This window comes from Sinohyriopsis cumingii, chromosome 12 (assembly GCF_028554795.1).
Source record: "Sinohyriopsis cumingii isolate HCF-2022 chromosome 12, ASM2855479v2, whole genome shotgun sequence".
NCBI lineage: Eukaryota > Metazoa > Mollusca > Bivalvia > Unionida > Unionidae > Sinohyriopsis > Sinohyriopsis cumingii.
In genome coordinates, this window is record NC_142972.1 from 115,797,606 (window position 1) to 115,822,314 (window position 24,709).

General features: G+C 32.7%; 1 protein-coding gene across 1 annotated transcript in view; it reads left to right on the forward strand.

Moving 5' to 3' along the window:
* The first annotated feature begins 437 nt into the window (after window positions 1–437).
* LOC149787297 (sodium/hydrogen exchanger 3-like) overlaps window positions 438–24,709 on the forward strand; it is a 31,184-nt gene continuing 6,912 nt past the window's right edge. The window contains exons 1-7 of the mRNA XM_089978365.1: window positions 438–831; window positions 12,767–13,233; window positions 13,703–13,959; window positions 15,133–15,350; window positions 16,167–16,369; window positions 19,888–19,977; window positions 20,780–20,850. Coding sequence (XP_089834491.1) covers window positions 597–831; window positions 12,767–13,233; window positions 13,703–13,959; window positions 15,133–15,350; window positions 16,167–16,369; window positions 19,888–19,977; window positions 20,780–20,850 — 1,541 coding nt within the window. The 5' untranslated portion in view covers window positions 438–596. The remainder of the gene's footprint in view (window positions 832–12,766; window positions 13,234–13,702; window positions 13,960–15,132; window positions 15,351–16,166; window positions 16,370–19,887; window positions 19,978–20,779; window positions 20,851–24,709) is intronic.

Here is a 24,709-nt window from a genome sequence, read left to right on the forward strand (position 1 = left end):
AATAACTGAGGAAGATTTGTTTTCTTAAGTAAACTAATGGCGACTGTTGGAAAACCAAATGCTCATGCGCCAAATGCGCTTTCTTCGCCCAAGGTTCAATCCTGCAGTGAATGTCTCATTGACTAATAGGAGAGGTAGCCTTCAATGATGTTCATAGCGTCCATGTGGCAACGTCTGACAAACAAAACTCGCTTGCTTGTTAACCAGCAAGCACCTCGATATAATAACCATTATAGGGACAAAGTGAATGTTTTTAGAGGTAGACTGCCTGATACAAGCCCATCTCTGGTTAAAGATAAAAATGGAACTGGCAAAACTGTTTGGTTCAACACAGATTGGACTGTGGTTTTCAATTGATACTAGGCGTCATACCCGTATCTATTTTATCGTACATCGCCATGTAGGTCAGTCGGGTCGGCCAAAGTATATATGTAAAAGCCGTCAAACTAGCTGGTCGTACCAAGTGCGTGATGTCGACTGTACGACTTCTAGCGCTACCTAGGAGCCTAAAGTATGTATTCTGTACTATTAGAGGGCAAGCGGAGAAACGGTACATGTTTTAATAGGCGACCATTTCTTCTGTTGTTCTTTTCTGAATGGAGTACTTTAGACGAATAAGACGATGCACCATGCTTGCTTTGACGTTGCTATTCTTGATCCAGGTGTGCTGGACGCAGCCGGAGGCGACTACAACGACGGAGATCGGGGGAAAGAAGGGTGAAGAAACCAAAAAGCAGGAGCGGTATCAAGTGTTCAGCTTTGACTTTCAACGAGTGGAACTTCCGATAATCATCTGCTTATGGATTCTTATTGCAAGCCTGGCGAAAATCGGTAAGATGCGTACATACACATGGACACTGTATTTCTTATCATTTTATTTTTTGCTACATTGGTCATATTCTGGCAACAATGACAAAAGCTTAATTCATTAGACAAATTTTCTGTGTGACGGATTAATGTGGTTTCTGATAAATAAGGACGATAATGGTCATAATAGGTTTATGGAGACGATAGGTGAAACCTATACTATTTAGCCATGTTTTTATATTTCTCGTGCTCCGTATACACTTCATAGATGTAAAGATAGTTGAAGTATAATGTAGATATAATGAAAATTAAATGATATTAGTGTTATTTAAAGGTTTGACAAGGAGTACCACAAATTGTGCTTAATATTTTCATCATATGGCACGTGAAAAGTAAAGTCTGTGCAGTTTAATGGTTTACCGGCATTCATTTACGTCTGTGTTGACACTGTGCATTTTGAAGGCTATCCCACGAAACCTAGAAAAATGGAATGTGTATACCTTACAAAGCATTGGATTTGAGACTTTTTCAGATCGCAATGTCACATTCCATCCACCTTTAACCTCTAAATGTAGTAGATCACTTTTAGTTTCCAAAGAAGACGTGCAATTAATTTTGAAACTGGTATGACGTACACTTGTGAAGGAATACCAGAGGCAATTCGGTTTTTTTTGTTGGATCAAAATGGATGAGCTCCATCAACACTGAGAAAATAAATTGCGCTCTTACTCCTTCGCTTGTAAGCCAATAACAACCAGGTTGCCATTTTATCATCCGAGTTCAAATCAATATGACGCGATTGCTTCTTTTTGTAGGACACTGCTATGAAAAGGAAAATTTATTTTGGTTTTCTAAGAAAGTAGACGTAACCAACACTATGGAAAGGGCATTTCTTTGGTTTTTCTAGCATAGTAGATATGACCACCCACAACACTATAGAAAGGGACGTTGCTTTTGGTATTCTAAAAATGTAGACATGACCACGTACAACAATATGGAAATGGGGCGTTTTTTGGGATTCTAAGAAAGAAGACATGCCCATTACACTATAGAAAGGGGCGTTTCTTATGGTATTCTAAGAAAGTAGACATGACAATAACACTACGAAAAGGGGCATTTATTATTGGTATTCTATGAAATTAGACATTACCACAATACTATGGAAAGGGACATTTCTTTTGGTTATTCGAAGAAAGTAGACGTGACTAAAACACTACGTAAATAGACATTTCTTTTTGGTATTGTAAGAAAGTAGACATAACCACAAAGTTTTTAAAACACTTTTGCATCCAAGGACAGACTCGTTTTATATTTCTGGAGTCAGATTAATCATTGATTTGGTTGCAGTCAATCAAACGGAATTTTAGTTGAGTCTGGATTTAAACTGTGAATTTGGTGATCGCAGGGCCACATTTGTATAAGTGTATTTGTACAACATTACAACATAAATTGAAAGATATGCCAGTTTATGCCTTCTTATAACGTCCATACCAAAAATGACTTAAATATCTTTACCATATACAGACATAAACATCTTTACAATACACAGACTTAAACATTTTTACAATATACAGACTTAAACATCTTTACAATATACAGACTTAAACATCTTTATAATATACAGACTTAAACATTTTTATAATATACAGACTTAAACATCTTTACAATATACAGACTTAAACATCTTTATAATATACAGACTTAAACATTTTTATAATATACAGACTTAAATATCTTTATAATATACAGACTTAAACATCTCTACAATATACAGACTTAAACATTTTTATAATATGCAGACTTAAATATCTTTATAATATACAGACTTAAACATCTCTACAATATACAGACTTAAACATCTTTACAATATACAGACTGAAACATCTTTACAATATACAGACTTAAACATCTTTATAATATGCAGACTTAAACATCTTTATGTCATACAGACTTAAACATCTTTATAACTTACAGACTTACACATCTTTACAATATACAGACTTAAACATCTTTATAATATACAGACTTAAACATCTGTACAATATACAGACTTAAACATCTTTACAATATACAGACTTAAACATCTTTACAATATACAGACTTAAACATCTTTATAATATGCAGACTTAAACATCTTTACAATACACAGACTTAGACATCTTTACGTTATACAGACTTAAACATCTTTATAATATACAGACCTAGACATCTTTACAATACACAGACTTTGACATCTTTATAATATACAGACTTAAACATCTTTATGTCATACAGACTTAAACATCTTTATAACTTACAGACTTAGACATCTTTACAATATACAGACTTCAACATCTTTATAATATACAGACTTAAACATTTTTATAATATACAGACTTAAACATCTTTACAATATACAGACTTAAACATATTTATAATATACAGACTTAAACATCTTTATAATATACAGACTTAAGCATCTCTATCATATACAGACTTAGACATCTTTGCAATATACAGACTTAAACATCTTTACAATATACAGACTTAAACATCTTTACAAAATACAGACTTAAACATCTTTATAATATACAGACTTAAACATCTTTATAACTTACAGACTTAAACATCTTTACAATATACAGACTTAAACATACAGACTTAAACATCTTTACAATATACAGACTTAAACATCTTTACAATATACAGACTTAAACATCTTTACAATATACAGAGTTAAACATCTTTATAATATGCAGACTTAAACATCTTTACAATATACAGACTAAAACATCTTTACAATATACAGACTTAAACATCTTTACAATATACCGACTTAAACATCTTTATAATATGCAGACTTAAACATCTTTATAATATACAGACTTAAACATCTTTATGTCATACAGACGTAAACATCTTTATAACTTACAGACTTAGACATCTTTACAATATACAGACCTAAACATCTTTATAATATACAGACTTAAACATTTTTATAATATACAGACTTAAACATCTTTACAATATACAGACTTAAACATTTTTATAATATACAGACTTAAGCATCTTTATAATATACAGACTTGAATATCTTTATCATATACAGACTTAGACATCTTTGCAATACACAGACTTAAAACATCTTTACAATATACAGACTTAAACATACAGACTTAAACATCTTTACAATATACAGACTTAAACATCTTTACAATATACAGACTTAAACATCTTTACAATATACAGACTTAAACATTTTTATAATATACAGACTTAAACATCTTTACAATATACAGACTTAAAAATACAGACTTAAACATCTTTACAATATACAGACTTAAACATCTTTATAATATGCAGACTTAAACATCTTTACAATATACAGACTTAAACATTTTTATAATATACAGACTTAAACATCTTTACAATATACAGACTTAAACATACAGACTTAAACATCTTTACAATATACAGACTTAAACATCTTTACAACACACAGACTTAAACATCTTTACAATATACAGACTTAAACATCTTTACAATATACAGACTTAAACATTTTTATAACATACAGACTTAAACACATTTACAATATACAGACTTAAACATCTTTATAATATACAGACTTAAACATCTTTATAATATACAGACTTAAACATCTTTATAACTTACAGACTTAGACATCTTTACAATATACAGACTTAAACATCTTTATAATATACAGACTTAAACATTTTTATAATATACAGACTTAAACATCTTTACAATATACAGACTTAAACATTTTTATAATATACAGACTTAAACATCTTTATAATATACAGACTTGAATATCTTTATCATATACAGACTTAGACATCTTTGCAATATACATACTTAAACATCTTTACAATATACAGACTTAAACATAGAGACTTAAACATCTTTACAATATACAGACTTAAACATCTTTACAATATACAGACTTAAAAATACAGACTTAAACATCTTTATAATATATAGACTTAAACATCTTTATAACTTACAGACTTAGACATCTTTACAATATACAGACTTAAACATCTTTATAATATACAGACTTAAACATTTTTATAATATACAGACTTAAACATCTTTACAATATACAGATTTAAACATTTTTATAATATACAGACTTAAACATCTTTATAATATACAGACTTGAATATCTTTATCATATACAGACTTAGACATCTTTGCAATATACAGACTTAAACATCTTTACAATATACAGACTTAAACATTTTTATAATATACAGACTTAAGCATCTTTATAATATACAGACTTGAATATCTTTATCATATACAGACTTAGACATCTTTGCAATACACAGACTTAAAACATCTTTACAATATACAGACTTAAACATACAGACTTAAACATCTTTACAATATACAGACTTAAACATCTTTACAATATACAGACTTAAACATCTTTACAATATACAGACTTAAACATTTTTATAATATACAGACTTAAACATCTTTACAATATACAGACTTAAAAATACAGACTTAAACATCTTTACAATATACAGACTTAAACATCTTTATAATATGCAGACTTAAACATCTTTACAATATACAGACTTAAACATTTTTATAATATACAGACTTAAACATCTTTACAATATACAGACTTAAACATACAGACTTAAACATCTTTACAATATACAGACTTAAACATCTTTACAACACACAGACTTAAACATCTTTACAATATACAGACTTAAACATCTTTACAATATACAGACTTAAACATTTTTATAACATACAGACTTAAACACATTTACAATATACAGACTTAAACATCTTTATAATATACAGACTTAAACATCTTTATAATATACAGACTTAAACATCTTTATAACTTACAGACTTAGACATCTTTACAATATACAGACTTAAACATCTTTATAATATACAGACTTAAACATTTTTATAATATACAGACTTAAACATCTTTACAATATACAGACTTAAACATTTTTATAATATACAGACTTAAACATCTTTATAATATACAGACTTGAATATCTTTATCATATACAGACTTAGACATCTTTGCAATATACATACTTAAACATCTTTACAATATACAGACTTAAACATACAGACTTAAACATCTTTACAATATACAGACTTAAACATCTTTACAATATACAGACTTAAAAATACAGACTTAAACATCTTTATAATATATAGACTTAAACATCTTTATAACTTACAGACTTAGACATCTTTACAATATACAGACTTAAACATCTTTATAATATACAGACTTAAACATTTTTATAATATACAGACTTAAACATCTTTACAATATACAGATTTAAACATTTTTATAATATACAGACTTAAACATCTTTATAATATACAGACTTGAATATCTTTATCATATACAGACTTAGACATCTTTGCAATATACAGACTTAAACATCTTTACAATATACAGACTTAAACATACAGACTTAAACATCTTTACAATATACAGACTTAAACATCTTTACAATATACAGACTTAAACATCTTTACAATATACAGACTTAAAAATACAGACTTAAACATCTTTACAATATACAGACTTAAACATCTTTATAATATGCAGACTTAAACATCTTTACAATATACAGACTTAAACATTTTTATAATATACAGACTTAAACATCTTTACAATATACAGACTTAAAAATACAGACTTAAACATCTTTACAATATACAGACTTAAACAACTTTATAATATGCAGACTTAAACATCTTTACAATATACAGACTTAAACATTTTTATAATATACAGACTTAAACATCTTTACAATATACAGACTTAAACATACAGACTTAAACATCTTTACAATATACAGACTTAAACATCTTTACAACACACAGACTTAAACATCTTTACAATATAGAGACTTAAACATCTTTATAATATGCAGACTTAAACATCTTTACAATATACAGACTTAGACATCTTTACAATATACAGACGTAGACATCTTTATGTCATACAGACTCAAAACATCTTTACAATATACAGACTTAAGCATCTTTATAATATGCAGACTTAAATATCTTTACAATACACAGACTTAAACATCTTTATAATATACAGACTTAAACGTCTTTACAATACACAGACTTAGACATCTTTACAATATACAGACTTAAACATCTTTACAATACACAGACTTAGACATCTTTATAATATATAGACTTAAACATCTTTATAATACACAGACTTAGACATCTTTACGTTATACAGACTTAAACATCTTTATGTCATACAGACTTAGACATCTTTATAATATACAGACTTAGACATCTTTACAATACACAGACTTAAACATCTTTACAATACACAGACTTAAACATCTTTACAATATACAGACTTAAACATCTTTATGTCATACAGAGTTAAACAACTTTGCAATATACAGACTTAAACATCTTTACAATATACAGACCTAAACATCTTTATAATACACAGACTTAAACACCCGTTCAATATACAGACTTAAACACCCGTTCAATATACAGACCGAAACACCCGTTCAATATACAGACATAAACATATGTTCAATATACAGACCGAAACACCCGTTCAATATACATATCTAAACACCCATTCAATATACAGACTTAAACACCCCCGTTCAATATACAGACTTAAACAGAAAATCATAAAACAAACAGTAAGTTAATTTTATCATATAAATGATTTTTTTTCACCTGTACCAAGCAAAGACGTGTGCACTACGTACACTAGTGATAAAATGTATTAAACACTGTCGGCAACACTTATGATCACACTTTTTATCTGTTCACACAGGAATCTGGACCAGTCACCCAACTAGTTTCCAACTATCTCTGTTATAATAAAGTTCTGTGAAGTGGGATAAAGTTTATTATTCCGTCATAATCTTTTGACCTTTTCTTTTTCATACATATTCACTTTGCTAATTGGGGCAATAACAATCAGGTGAACAATGCAAAGAAAGCAGATAGACTGCTAGGCATTTCAGCAATAACCAATTAAGTTTTTAACACGAAGACTTTGTGTTTTTTTGTTTTAATCACCAAACATAAAACATTATCCACTATATGAAGACAAATTAAAATTGAAAAATAAATTCAAGGTATGTTTCGAAAACGGCGCACATTCTGGTCTCTGAGCGGTTTGTTTTAGTCTTGCAAAGGTCTTCTGTAGAGTTCTTGCTTCAAATTAACAATTAGGTTTATGTAAAATTTACCATATTTGTTAAATCGCCAATAGTAACTGGAATAAAAACCAGAAAACGTTCTTAAAGAGCAATACCTCGATACAATGTAATTTCATGACTATTATCTGAAGTATTATTTTCTGGAAAATAAAATTATTACTGTAGAGAGAGAGAGAGAGAGAGAGAGAGAGTCAAACCTGTCCTAACGGTCCAGTGAGTTCAGCGGTCACCTGGTCACAGCGACCATTCTAATCATCCCAGCTAAACTTCCTAATACTTCAATGTGGCAAACCGAACTATTTCAACACTGAGAGGTTTTTAATATGTGTACGGTGCTGTTAAGGATTTTTGTAACAAAATGCAATTTGTTGTATGTGCATATTTTGACTGCCTTTCTAGAACAATTTACAACTGAAAATCCTGATGACTAATGATGCTTATATTTCTCAGCTTAACGTTAACTGGTGACGGCGTTTTAACCAACATGACTTAGTGAAACCGATCATCTCAAGAAATATAATGGTTGTTAAGATTTATTAATTGAGATTTAGGTTTAATCTGCAAATATTGACATTACACGTTTGACTTGGCCTAGCATAACTTCTTTATATTACAGAAAATAATGCCGTTGACTCATACTCCTTGCTTTCTTTCCTGAAAAAGCTTCATCATCGACTCAATACTGCTTTAACAGATCTGTCGTTTACCCACCTAGAATGACTCCATTATATTTATCATTTACCTACATAGCATGACTCCATTATATTTATCGTTTACCTACATAGCATGTCTCCATTATATTTATCGTTTACCTACCAAGCATGACTTCATTATATTTATCATTTACGTACGAACCTCTTGTGTACAAGACAATCGCTGTCTTGACTTTTGTTCCCCAAGACAAGTTAGATAAACAACCCAAATCTAGCATATCGTTAAATTTCTCTGTATTCTTCAGGAATTGAATTGTATATGATCTACTACGTTTTAAACTATTTTAAACTTTAAATTGTCTAGTTATTTTCTAAATTATTGCTTTGAATACTTTTTCTTTAACTGAGGCTGGGAAATTTCGATAATCTTATCTTTCCTATTGTATTAAAATTATGAGACACGCTTCGATCCAAATCGCTCGTGAATCAGCTGCAGCCATAGACTTCATAAAGATAATTATGGTTTATCGATGCATGATGTATCTTTAAGCTCCACAAATAGACTTAGCTGCTTAATATTCTTGGGGAGGATTTTTTATGTGACGACTATATCACATTGTGTGCTATGTAAATTTTCCTTTGGTACAATTTTGTAAGAATGTAGTTAGGGCCTTATGATTATTTTTTTTTATCACATGTGACAACTATATTGGATAGTGTGTTATATTCGCATAGTGTGCTTACAAGTCTGCCTTTGGTACAATTTGATGCGAATGTAGTCAAAGGTTTAGATTTTTTGTGACAAATATATTTCATAGTCAACGCTATGAAAAATTATCATATTGGTTTCGAATATTGTGCACACATATTAGTTTTATCAATTATTATTTGTTAATTCATATTTAAAAAATATTTGAAATAGAGAACACTGTCACTCTTTTCCAAGGACAATGGTATTACGAGGACATCTAAAATAATCATATCATTATAATAATCAAAATACAACCCGGAGGCGTTATTTTCATGCATGTATTGGCTTACTTTCTTGACATCAGGGTCGGTCTGTGATTATACAAAACTGCTTACGTGCTTTGTTCTGAGTCGGCGGAAAGAATGAGTTTGATATGGTGTATTCATAGACATATCAAACAAGTTTTTGTCCAGTCTTATTACAAAACACAAATACGATTTTGTATTTATTACATACAACCTCGATTTACAAATAGTTCTATTTTTACTGTATGAATGCAATTTAAAAGAAATAGGATTTATAAAAGTTTGATTCACTGTGTATAAAAAATATTTACGTACGGACCTTTGTTGCGACTCTACTGTCTTAAACTAAGTAACATAAAAGAGCGAAAACCAACAAATATTGTAAAGTTCAAACAGAATAATTTATTTTTCCTAAGATACGTGTATTTGCGTATCAATGTCAACAACAGCGCGCAAAATTTATTTCATTTCTTATTTTCGTACAAAGGGTCTATAGCAGCTGAAATATAGTAGCGCCTTATTTCTCTGTGAAACACATGTTTAACACAATTTCTGGTGAACTAATGGTCCATGCGCGACATATTGTGATTCTTTTGCATGTTGATATAAAAGCGCACTAGTACTGAGTACATGTCTTTACGAAGAACACAATGGTTGGGTTAAAATACACTAATTTTTTAAGCCTAACATGCTTTGTTCTCTCTCTCTCTCTCTCTCTCTCTGTATGACACGTGTGTCTGTATTATTACCTGAGCTGATTGCGGTTGGCAAATTCTTCACCACTGATGATATTAAAGTTCAAGTGGACTTCACGTAGACATATCTAGATATTGGAATACTTAAAACAGTGTCATATTACGTCAAGCTAGTATATAGACTGATAGTTACAACAGTGATGACCAATCTGTGATGTCAACATGTAGTCTTCAGATTCTTACTTTATCAAGAAACATAAAGAATGTGAAAAGAATAAAAATTTGAAATAAACCCTTTTAAGAATTCTTTGAGCAAATGGAACAAGGCAAATGCAATATTTATAACTGGAAAGAAATATTCGTTGCAAAAAGTAGAAAAATTACAACGGATCCGTGGATTGATTCGTTGCAAAAAGTAGAAAAATTACAAAGCATCCGTGGATTGAATCAATCGACAGATATCTTATTTAATAATAAAAAGAATAATAATTATAATAATGGATGGGGAAAGCAGGAATGTACTGAAATCTTGGCATACACTACGAATATACATAACCATATCTTGCCAAAAAACCTAGCAATGCTTTCGAAAATGTAATTTGTAGTAAACTGTAGTCTTCAACCATTATATTTTCTGATGTGCGCGATTCAGCCCACCAATGGAAATTAACTTAATTCTTCTAAGTGGGAAAAAGCCCCAAACGAGTCAAAATATGTACTAAAAGTTTTATTATTAGTAGCTGTAAACACGTACGCAAGCATCTATTTATAGTGCTACGTGTTTATGCTCTTACAAAACGTATACAGAAAAAAGTGAAGACTACAAGCTTTGTAAAATTCAACAAATAAATTATTTCCCTGGAAAAACAAGGAAAAAAGGAGAAAAAGAACTGAGGGTTCTACGAATCAAATCCAAAAATAATCCAATAATAATCCAAGAATTAAAAAATAGAAGTCCTAGTAACAAAAAGTCCTAATGAAACTGAGTTCGAATCCCGATGAAATCTAAAATGGAAGGTGATGACGTGTGCTTTGGTCAGCGTTGTACTGATGTGTCAACAGTTCTTTGTTGAATCACAGAAAATAATAATTCAGTGTTTGAATCCTGTGTAAATTTCGACAACTGTCATTGTACAAGAATTAATCTAGAGCACTAGTATTTCCAGGGAAAACAAACTTGTAATCCAAATAAATTAAATTAAACAAAATAATTAGCCCCAAACTGGTCACAACATAAAACACTTTAACTTCTCAAGTGCTAAGGCACTGATGACTATTCTTTCTCAAAACGTCAATAATAAATCTAGCTACAACGCAAAACAGATGCCGAGATGTGGGTCAATCCTCTAGAAAAACATAACTGGTACATGTTATTTGACACGTAGGCCAGATATGGCATTGATTCCACTTTATGAATCTTACTATGTGAAAGAATAATTTTTTTTTAAAAAAAGTTGCTTAATAAATAGTAACACTGGTTCTGAATCGAGGTCAGAAATTAAATGATCATTAGAAACAATGTTTCTATAAAGTTTTGTTTATGTCAACAACAAATTAAAATCAGTAAAAACTGAAATGAATTTCTGGGCAATATCAAATCCAGTAAATAAAGTTACATTACAATACAAATTTAAAACTAACAAACAAGCACTTAAATTAAATCTAATATAAATAAATCTAATATAAATTAAATCAAATGTACATAACAATAGATCCTACGCAATGTTACGTTATGTATATTTAATTTGCATTGTTTGTTAGTTAGATGACACATTTAGACTTGATTATATTTGCGATTTATGTCTAAGTGAATAGTTCACACTCAGGACGGAAAATAACTAGAATTCCATAAATGCCAGGGTCATCTCACACACATGGGTATCAGAGATAAGCCTTTAATTAAACATTAAAGTACAGTTTTACAGGGAAGTTATTATTTTACAAAGCCGCAAATGGAACTCGGCATGTGTCCACAGTCACTATCTTAGATATGCATTTAGCCACGTAACTGGATGTTCCATTTAATATTTTCTCATTACAGGAAATCGGGTTGGGAAAAAACGAAGGCTGTAGCACTCGTATTACTCAGTTATCATTCATTATCCACCCACCCCTCTTTTTAAATACAGAGTTAGGTTGCTAGCAATTCTTTGTTTCTTGTGTTTTTATTATGATCACACACATGCACGCAAACCCAGAGAAGCGTTTAATTAGCTGTGTATGTGTGTGAGTATTTGTACGTGCGTCTCTCTCTCCCTCCATTCCCCCTCTCTCGATTGAGCGTAGCAGGATGTTTATATAGGTGATGCATGCTGATACAAGTCATGTCATGCATCTATGATTTTTTGTTTTGTAAAACACCAGATTATTCAGTTGAATATTTATTTTCTTACAGCCTTCCACTTGCATCACAAACTGGCATTCGTTGTTCCCGAGAGTTGTCTGCTTATAGTCCTGGGGTTGATCCTTGGCGCCATCTTTCGTTCTACCGACTTCTTCACCAAAAACCGATATGTCCTCAATGCCGATATTTTTTTCATATACCTCCTGCCGCCGATCATTTTTGATGCTGGATATTTTATGCCGAATAGGAATTTCTTTGACAACATAGGTTCAGTTCTTGTTATGGCCTTCATAAATACACTAATCAACACAGTTTTGATCGGATTTTCCTTGTATGCCATATCTCTCTGGGGGTTTGTGGGAAGGCAGATCAGCATGCTGAACTGCCTCATATTCAGCGCCTTCATCTCTGCTGTCGACCCTGTAGCTGTTCTGGCCACATTTGAAGAAGTCCGTGTCAACCAGATGCTTTATCTAATTGTGTTTGGCGAATCTCTGCTGAATGATGGCGTAACTGTGGTATGAAGTTTATCTCTTCCTCTTGGTTTCTTAGTAATGTTTTCCAACAGCAATAATAATATTAATAATAATAAGGATAATCATAATAACAACAACAACACTTTTTACAAGGGCTTTTAAGGAAGGAGAAATGAAAAAAATTACTTTTTGCAATATTGCAAATGTTTCCATTTTAAATGCTGCGTTGCGAGTTTACGTTTATTCGTCATTATATTCAAACTATAATTATAATAATCTAACCATGACAAGATATAATTTTAAAAAAATCAACTACATTTTATGGGGGTGGGGAATGTGTTCAAATTCGCATCTCAGTCGAGTGAATGATTATTTCTTAGCAAGTCTTCCATGTTATCTGCATTTATAAAAATAGTTTACAATGTTATTATGAATTTGTATTGCTACTTAATTATTGTCCTAACAATTATTGATGATCCAAAATATTTCTATTTATATATTTATATTTCAGGTAATTTTTCACATGATTGAGGGCTTCATAGAAATCGGCGAGCAAAACATAATCTCCATTGATGTTTGGGCTGGGGTTCTTTCGTTCTTTATCGTGGCCATAGGCGGTTCCTTAATAGGAATCCTGTACGGATTCTTTGGCGGATTTATTACAAAGTACACCAAACACGTTAAAGTAATAGAACCACTTCTTATTTTTGTCTTGGGGTACCTCATGTATCTCACTTCAGAAATGATACATCTCTCTGGAATTTTAGCGTAAGTAATCTTTATACAGTAATAATGGAACCACGAAAAAAAATCTTAACCATCATTTAGGCTTTTGACGTCATTAGTCTCCATAACATTCATCTCTCTGTCTCTCTCTCTCTGTCTCTGTCTGTCTGTCTGTCTCTCTCTCTCTCTGAGATTATGTCCATATTTGTTCAGATATTGTTTGAGCTATACGTATATAACTTTGAATTATTTTGCTCTGACAATATCGGCTATTCTTGTACAAAAATTGGTCAGTTTGAGTTACTTTTCATAAGCCGGCTCAACTTTGCCTAAAACTGAACTAGAAATAGGTATGCGAGGTATTTCTGCAACACTAGATGATCTTAGGGCACAAAACTTGGAAAAAGTAATGGATCTAAACACAAAATTGCCATCATACATTTTCACTTATTACATCGGTAGTTTTTTTTAAGCTAATCACTCTTTGCTGTTGCTATAATTGTGTTACGTAACATTTTCTACATCTCACACTAGGGATGTTACATGATTATATACCGTATTGTAGATGTTATTTCATTATATACTGTATTGTAGATGTTATTTCATTATATACTGTATTGTATATGTTATTTCATTATATACTGTATTGTAGATGTTATTTCATTATATACCGTATTGTAGATGTTATTTCATTATATACCGTATTGTAGATGTTATTTCATTATATACCGTATTGTAGATGTTATTTCATTATATACCATATTGTAGATGTTATTTCATTATATACCGTATTGTAGATGTTATTTCATTATATACCGTATTGTAGATGTTATTTCATTATATACCGTATTGTAGATGTTATTTCATTATATAATGTATTGTAGACGTTATTTGATTATATACTGTATTGTAGATGTTATTCGAAAAATATACTGTATTGTAGATGTGCACAACTGCCATAAACTTTCGATCCACAAGTTGATTGGGTGGCTTTTGGATGTAGGATCGAAGTAAAGGAAAGAGTAACCGGGAGATAAGGGTGTGTCATTTAATTTATTGAAGAAACTTGGATTATCATTTTGGTCGTTCATTTTATCGTTGTAGATGTGATTGTTTTTGTTGTTTCTACAGTGTTGCCACTAGTACAAAAAGTTACTTCTAATGCTGACGTCATTGTCACTATTATTATTACTATTACTTCTGCAACTATTACAGTCTCTCCTTTGGCGGTATAGTCTTGCGGCATTACGTGGAGTCCAACGTTTCTAAACCGACGGCTACAACCATCAAGTACATAATGAAAATGCTAGCCAACATTTCGGAGACCATTATCTTTATGTTCCTCGGCTTGTCCACCATGGCAGAGGGGCTTGACTGGAACCTCTCCTTCATTTTCTTCGCCCTCATTTTCTGTCTCATCTACAGAGTAGTGGGTAAGACATCAACCTTTGTTTCTCTTTCTGAAAGGAGTTGGCAACTAGCGTTTCATATGTCGTTTCTTTCTTCTCTTCCTTATTAAGGAGATGAATCTATTTTCAGCAAGTACTATGAGACACATACATCAAGTAGTATGAGACACATACAGCAACTAGTATGAGATACATACAGCAAGTAGTATGAGACATACAGCACGTATTATGAGACATACAGCAAGTAGTATGAGACACATACAGCAAGGAGTATGAGACACATACAACAAGTAGTATGAGACACATACAACAAGTAGTATGAGACACATACAGCAAGTAGTATGAGACACATACAGCATGTACAAATGAGAGGAATTGGAGAACTGCAATGTTAGCTTTTTGCCTCGCCCCCAAATCCTCTTCCCCCATCCACATGGTCAGTTTCAAAAACATTTCTTCTCTAATTATACATCGAAAATATGTAAATCTTTTTATATCCTTGGATTCCTTGTTATATAACACCGAGATTTCTAACTGCGATCTCTTCATTCCAAAATCCATAAAGAGGTTCTTTTATTAGTAGACACAGCAAATTATGAACATGGCGCTTTCATGCTTTAGTAATAATTTAGGACAAGACAAACCACTTTTGTAGCATTTTCTTTTCAATATAGTTTCAAAAAAGAAAATATTGTAAACTATTTTTATTTTGCTAAATATTCGTTTAGTCATGAAGATAATAAGAACAACTTTCGAGTATAATTTACAACAATTTTGATCAAAATGTTCGGGACAATGGAGATTTGCAGAACAATTTATTGATATGATTTAACTTTTCAGGAGTCGTAATCCTTGCCTGGTTGTTAAACAGACGACGTCTGATAAAGCTGACCTTTATTGACCAGTTTATCATGGCGTATGGCGGGTTACGAGGAGGAATCGCCTTCTGTCTGTCCCTGTCCCTTAATGACGCCACGATACCTGAAAAGAAACTGTTTATCACTACTACTGTTGTCATCATTTTCTTCACAGTCTTCGTGCAGGTTAGCTATTTGTATCTTTTCTTAACTTTTCTGTTTCGGTCTTTCTTCCTGTTTTAAATATCAGTACGATTCCAACTTCTAAGATAAAGTTAATATTTTTTTGTAAATGATCGCCAAATATTTCAATTGTCTATATTCTTGTTTTATGTTACCATAGGATATATGCAGGTTACGGGATTTTAAGTGGTCAAAGGTCAAGAGTAAAGTTTTTATATATTTTTTTTTTGTGTCGCCTAAGGATGATATTGATCGGACTTTATTTGACATTTTATCCCCCGAATCTCCATTAAAATAATGAGAAAAGTAAACGGTTAAAGCTACAAGGCAAACTTTTTCCATAATACGATAAGATACAGTTACATAACATAGCTGACTTTTTTTGTCATAACAGTTGACCGGTTTCAATACCGTGCTTACGTATCTTATATAGTGACCTTGAAACTTTATTTATAATTCTTGAAATCTTCTTGAGCAGTCATAACAATGTCAAAGTCACAACAGTAGTATAGATAAAGAATAGTCTGTAGCATTTATAAATATATAAAGTTTTGTTTCATTGTAAAAATATAGAAAGTACTGTATCATTGTATCAATACAGAAAGTACAGTATCATTGTATAACTATATACATTTATGTATCATAGTGAAATTTAATACGAATGCACATCATTTGAATCCCATAGGGAAAATGAAAAGAAGCAAAAATTCGAATTCCAGACCGCCATTTTAATACTACAACCAAGTATACTAGTCTAAAATTACTACACTAGTCCAATTTACGTATTTCTCAAATTAAACAACTACTAGACCAGTCAGACTGAGGTACAGGTAATGTAAAGTCGTCTGATAGGATTTTACAGGTAAAAATGTTAATTAAAAGATATCGACAGTGATATATTTTTCTGGAATAATTGGATTGCTGATACATGTTCATGACTTCCGCTTATAAAACGATGATATATATATATATATATATATATATATATATATATATATATATATATATATATATATATATATATATATATATATATATATATATATATATATCAATAAACGGTGTCTCTTTCCGGATTCAATGACGCGTTCAGACATGTTAGTCATTTCTGTCCATTTACAGCACCCCAGAATGGAAAATGGTATGTGGACCAAATGTTTTGTCTACACTTGCTTAATTTTTATTTTAAATTTTAAATATCGTTCACAACTGACAAAATAGTATATTAATAAATGCACTTAAATGACTCTGATTTATAGGTTGACAAAAATCAGTATACTAGTTATATCTTGTTAAACCTTTTACTTTGCTAAATGACTGTCAAATGGGCTCGCCTGTCTTAAAACAGGCCAATCTAAAATATCCAGAATGTGTGTACCTTTTCTTTTGTTTTCATCCTGACATAATAACTAGCAGACACATTAATTGTAAATTTTAGCACGACGGTCTATATAAAGCCAAATAAAACTGTGTATGCCCTCCGTGTAGATATTCTGTATTAAGTTACCGTTACATGAGAACGTCTTTTTCTGCGTTGTAGAGTTTTTTTATTAATTAGATATTGTACCATTTGATCCTCTGCCGAAAACAATTGCAAATTTTTGGTAGTTTTTTATTTACTAGAAAGGGTGATACAAAGACAAACATGCAACACAATCTCTGCCACTATGCTAAAGTCTTTTTTCCATCGTGTGTAATAATAACATCTCTAACCCTATACAGTCTCAACAATTTGTCTAGAGGAGTGTCGTTTTGCAGGTAGTTGATACAGGTCACTGCCTCAATATTGTACGAACAAAAATGGTGCTAACAGCTTCCTCGCTAGACGCTCAGCATTAAAAGGTTAGTGTAAGGACTGGTCGGCATGGTGTCAGGATAATGTGACTGGGTGGGACATCATGATATATGTCTGCGGAATGATGCCGTTTGTATTTACGTCTCCATTTTGATAGATGTTTTAGATTTTTATGATTAAATGTTTGATTATGGGTAGTCGATGTAGGGGATATATTAATTAGCCCGAGTAATTAACCAGTATCTAGGGGCAAACATCACAGACTGTTGATGAAATTTCATGATGACATGGTTTAGTTTCGTGGTGAGTCCAGGTCAGAGACGCATAAGTGGGCCTTTAGCCAAGTAGTCCCTATTCAAATCTAATTGTGTTGATTGATTTTGTATCTCCATGTGAATTGTTTGTGATAGGGACTGATAGTTTCGTACAATGAAATATGTGAGAAGGAATTGTCCCATTATCTCGAGACGCCTTTTAGTGTTGTTATGATGGTAAATATAGCGTAGAGTTACATGCAAAATGAGGCTTAAAGTCATGATTAGGCTGACCCAGAATTAGAGTAGGAAAATAGTTCCCTGTATTTGGTATCTGGGTTGTTTTTATAATTTCACGGCGTGAAGTACTGGCGCTACGTTATTGAAATCTAACAAAGAGAAATCATTCAGTTATGAGGTTGACATGCAATTGTGGAGTTGTGATATTTTAGGCCATTTGGTGATTAGAACAAAATTATTTAAAGTCTTGGCGCGTTCGTATAATTTCCAGTAGACAAAGGTTGTTATCGAGAAACAATTGTAAACAAGGAGAAAACAAGTGACTTCTAGCAGAATTCACGCGAGGGTTGGATTTACTCGTTAAAGAGACACCTTTGGCATATTATAATGTTATCCTCATCCAATCTGGAACTAATAGGCAGTGTCTCTAGATACCAGTGTAGTGTTCGTTTTAACCTCGAAAAATATCGCCATTATATCAACTACAAGCAACAATTATCTTTGTCGGTGATAAATAGATGGAGCTTGATGATTCGTCGATTCGTCGAGAGCGAAAAAAGATCGTACTATTTTATTTTCCGCATTGTCCATTTGCAATTGTGGAGTTGTGATATTTGTGTCCATTCGGCGATTAGAGCAAAATTATTTATAGTCTTGGCGCGTTCTTATAATTTCCAGTAGACAACGGTTGTTATCGAGAAGCCATTGGAAACAAGGGGAAAACAAGTGACTTCTAGCAGAATTCACGCGAGGGTTGGATTTACTCGGTAAAGAGACACCTTTGGCATGTTACACTGTTATCCTCATCCAATCCGTTTTAACCTCGAAAAATATCGCCATTATATCAACTACAAGCAACAATTATGTTTCTAGGTAATAAATAGACGAAGCTTGATGATTCGCCGATTCGTCGAGAGCGAAAAAAGATCGTAATATTTTATTTTCCGCATTGTCCATTTTGTCTTCAAAGTATCAGCTACCAACAAATATGACTAGAAGTGATTGAGGATTTACCAATGATTCGAGATATATTATAATAATTACTTTCGTAATGATTATTTCATGAAACTTGTCAAGTCCAAACATTTTTGGGATCAGAAATTAAATTTGAATCAGCAGGGAATAAAAATAAAAAGGAACTTTTTCCATTCTGTAACGAGCGTTTCTTTTCGTTGTAATGCACCCCTTTAACAGGGTAGCTTGCTACACTATATACTTTCTGATATTTATAGGGAATCACAATCAAGCCAGTGGTAAACGCCTTAAAGGTCAAAAGGGAGGAGGAAAGGGACCCATCACTGAATGAAAAGATACACGAGACAGTATGTTTCTTTATATTACAGAAATTATTATACGTTTTCAAAATCTTTATAATGATTCACATACGTAATTAGTCTACAAGGTGCTCTTCTCATGTCAAGAAAAAGATAGCATTTGTGTTCGATAGGCAACTGAAATGTATACTTTGCTGTCATTCTAATCACTGACAAATTTATAAAGATATTTTTGTCTTTTTGCTTGATTTCGATATATCTGAGTACATGTCCAAGACCACGGTACTTTATGTTATGCAAATATTAATTTCATCATCAGACGATATATATGTAATAAATATGTCATATAGATGGTAGAAAAATATAGGAATTACATAATGAAGGAGCAGAATTAGGAGTAAGTTTGGCAAAATAGTGCTGAAGTCAACATCCGTTTCAGACATATTTTTTGGTCAATAAATCAATGAAAATTGGCAAAACAGTTCTGAAGCCATGATCTGTCTCAGACCTCACCATTTTTCAGTAAGTGAATATAGATTGGCAACAAAGTATTGAAGTTGACATCTGTCTCAGACCTTACATGGTCAAAAGTCAATATAGACATACATAATTTCAATCGAACATAAGTCACATTTTAAGACATACTATTTATTAATTTATTAACCAGAAATAAAAAAGTTATATTTATTCTGAATTATCATATCTGTTGATTTAATCGTAAATTTAAAACCTCTTCGTCTTCTGCGTGAAATTTATCAATACTTTTATGTATACCGATAATTTTGTTTTAATGAAATATGTCATGTAATGCTCTCTTTGCGGCAATTTAAATGTCTATCTACTTTTCAAGATGATTGATCATTTGATGGCGGGAGTGGAAAACATAACAGACAGATCTAGCCACAATCTTATGAGAACCAAGTAAGATTCAATCCATTGCTAGAATTAAGCCTATCACAAATAATTTACATATTTCCTGTAGTACAATGGACTTTTAAACAAGACTACGTAATGAGTTTTGGGACTGTTGGTATGATGGGCTTTACATTGTTGAAATAAATGTTGGGTAACGTAGATCATACAAACGTTACGACGATGCCCTTTACGTGTCAATCAAAGCTTTAATTTCCTCTTCGTCTCTCCTAACATATCATCTAAGATAAACAGATGTTTGACTCGTGTCAGACGCAATCCCGTCGTAATCGAGAGGAATGCCTTCCACAAAGATAATGAATTCTCTTTGACTTTTTTGAAAGAGGCTGTAAGCCGACTGCTCTCTGTAACACCACAATGTGTTGGAATGGACTATCGATCAAATGGGTTTTGTACTTTTACAAATTCGATTTTGCCAGAACCATTTGGTCCAGCAATCACCATGTTCAAGGGATGGCGAACATACAGAGCCTCCCAACTTGGACGATCTAACGTTTCGCCAATGACTTTGAGAGCAGAGGCGGTAGAAGACGAAGACGTAGCCATAGCGAAGGTGTTTAGAATTTTGAGAATGACATAGACAAAGCATAAGACGTATACTTTCAAGACACGTTTAGTCAGTGTTCAAACGAAATACAAAAACATCGACGAGCCATGTAATTGTTTTATTGTACATGATTAAAATACAAATTAAAATTACCAAAGCACACATCAACAAAGTCACTGTACATTTTCGATTCAAGTATACCCTAGAATTTCTAGGAACACGCAACCAATATTATTCGAGTCCTTACACAATGCACAATCTCTAATTTTTCCTCCCAGAATAGTTTTTAAATCGTGTCATTGTCGATGACGGTAATGCTGTCCTGAATTTGATTTTCATCTATGTATCTACGATGGGTTCGTCTGCCGCTGTTTCTAATACGGGTTCAAATGTCACATTATTCACTTTGCCTTTTATGTAAATTCCGTTTCTTGAATCATTGTCACAAATCAGACACTTCTTGCGTTTAGCATCAAAGCCAACACTTTTCCAGTCACGTACGTCTGTCCAATGTTCGTGGAACCAACATGCTACACACAACTTCGTAAGCATCCAAAGTCGAAAAAGAGTCACAAATCTTTTCTTCACGGATAAGTTGAGATGTATCGATATGAAAGAAGAACGCTTTTAACAGAATGAGTCTCTCGTGAACGTTTAAAGTTACAGTGGACATGATGTCATTGCAAGAAGTGTTCCTAAAAATAGTCCAAAGGTAATCTTCAGGCACACAAAATCCCCCAAACTTAGTCTTTATCACACACATACCACATGGCATTCCAAATTCAATTGAAACACTTCTTGTAAAAGGTTTCGGTAATCCTCAAAAGTCTGAATACGGTAACTGACGTCCTTCCTCGGAATCGTTGCAACGCTACTGATAAAGGTCTTGTCATGGTGGCTAGCTTTTATACCCTTGTTTATACTGGTGACAGAAATAAGTGTCCTCCAAGAATAAGTCTTCTTTTACTTGTCGTCGCTGGGTCCTGGCCAATACCATCTTTTATATCTGCAATAACTCTAGTGTCCTCAATCTTTTATATCTGCAATAACTCTAGTGTCCTCAATAATCAATCTTCACTTACTATGGAATATATATATATTGTGAAATTTCATTTGGCTTCGTTCCACATGCAGCAGAACTCTATATATTGGGTTAGTGTTTTAGAGATACACTATACATTCAGCTCTCAAACGATGAAGAAGATCGAAGAGCCAACAATAATCAACCTTCTCTTCAAAGCTTCGAGAGGCGTCATACGAAGGTTTACTTCAGGAAGGATGAGATACTTCTCTTCCTCTCGAGACAAAAGATACTTGCTATATCTCTCAGAGAAAAGAACCTAGAAGAGAAGGAGAAGGTTTCCGAAGATGAAGGACCCATACCAGTCAGGAAAGGCAAGAAAAGAAACAGAGGAAGAGAAGGAAAAAAACAGAGGAAAAACAGACTGTGAATGAAAGAAATAGAATTAATGGACTTTCATGATGTGTTGTGAAATTTCATTGTGATTTAAAAAAGAGAGCATATACAATAAAGTAAACATCAGTGTCTCTTTGTCTCGATTTTTATAATAAGGACCTATGCACACGCACTCAAGCACGTACATCATTCAAACATCATGCGAGAAAAAGAATTTAAGTTTTACCTGATTGAGTAGTATCTGTTTTCTAGAGACGTGGGTGGCCGTGAAAATGGCTGTTGGGTGTTTTTGTTTTTAAAACTCATAGACTTGACACGATGGGCTTTAAGTGCCTTATACTCTTGTCACAATCAAGTTCTCCTTCTTCCCCTGATACTCTAAATGCTTTGGTAGTGATTGCTACCGCTGTTGATAGTATCTCAACTGAACTCGTAGAGGTAGTGATCACCGGGTTGAAATGTTTGGCACGTGAATATCTTTTTCTCTTGGGTCAAGTTAAAGAAGTCTGATACATTTGGCTCAGAAACCTTTAATCTTTCAAAATGTCTAGTAGCACCGTCAACGTTTGACTTTCACTGTCCTTCTCCTCTCCATCGCACTTTCTCTTATCTTCTTCCTCTCGTTTCCTTCTTCCCTCTTCTCGCTGTTGCTTTTGACTGACAAAGGCCTGTTCTGTTTCTTTTCGCTGTTGTAAAAATCTCTTTAATTCATCTTTCTGCCTCTGTCTAAAATCCTCTTCCAAAGGTAAGGAAGGAGAACGCAAAGGCTGTGAAGGTGCTGGTACCGGTACAAATTCCTGTGAAGAGGAAAGGAAAACGACTAAATCCCAATTAAAATAATTCTATTCTGGAAGTTTTGTCGTGGTTGTTTTAGCAGCTGCCATGCCATCACTCCCCACAACCCAGCAGGCGCACCCCAATACACTAGTCTTGTTAGTTTCAGTCATGCTCAAACTATGTCTCATCAATTCACTGTGGGCGACCACTAATGCACCTATATACTGCATGTGACGTTACAAGTAGCTCTCTTTTGATTGGACGAGAGACTCCACGCTCTGACTGAATTTTGTAATGCGATTTTGGATTAGTGAGCCATGTCCATCGGTTTCGATCCGGTATCAGGCTATAACTACCAACGACTCGCCTCATGGATTCATCTGTTCTTATGGCAAAATGTAAATGTTGAGTCATCTATCCTAATTTCAAGGATTATGTTCAAACCAAGGCTACCCAATGCATGTGAAGTCATCATGGGCTATCACGAAAATTACAGATAGGGCTGTTTGGAAGGGAAGGGTTTATGTGGAGAGTCAAAGAGAGTCTTGATGTATGATCCCGCTGTGAGACGAAGTTTAAGGAAGAGAAGAAGACCAGTGTTAACTATCTTTGGTTAACAAACCACAACGGTCCTCTTCAGGGCCACTCATCTGTCTAGAAAAGAAATACTCTTCTAATATTGCAAAAACGTTTTCGTATTGTACAAGTGTTTGATTGTCAATGTTTGTTTGGCCTCATAAACTCTTCTGTCCCCAAAATGTCGCTTCCATTTTCCCCATTGTCCAGTGTAGTGGCGTCACCCATGTTAATTTCCCGTTTGTCCCATAACCTTTATAACTTTATCAATGGTAAATCCCATTGTCCTGCCAACGGATCATACCATTACTTAACATGTTAACATAATTTTAGTCATGATTGTACATATTCAATACGATATGCATCTTACTGATATATGCTAAAAGTGAACGGAAAATATCAAATAACACCATATTTTGTCAAATCTCAAACTCGGAAAGTATCAGGTATGTATAGATGAAGATCTGTACATCATAATGCAAGATCTTGACCTTTTCTTTCAATTAATAGAAGCATCAACAAAATAGACG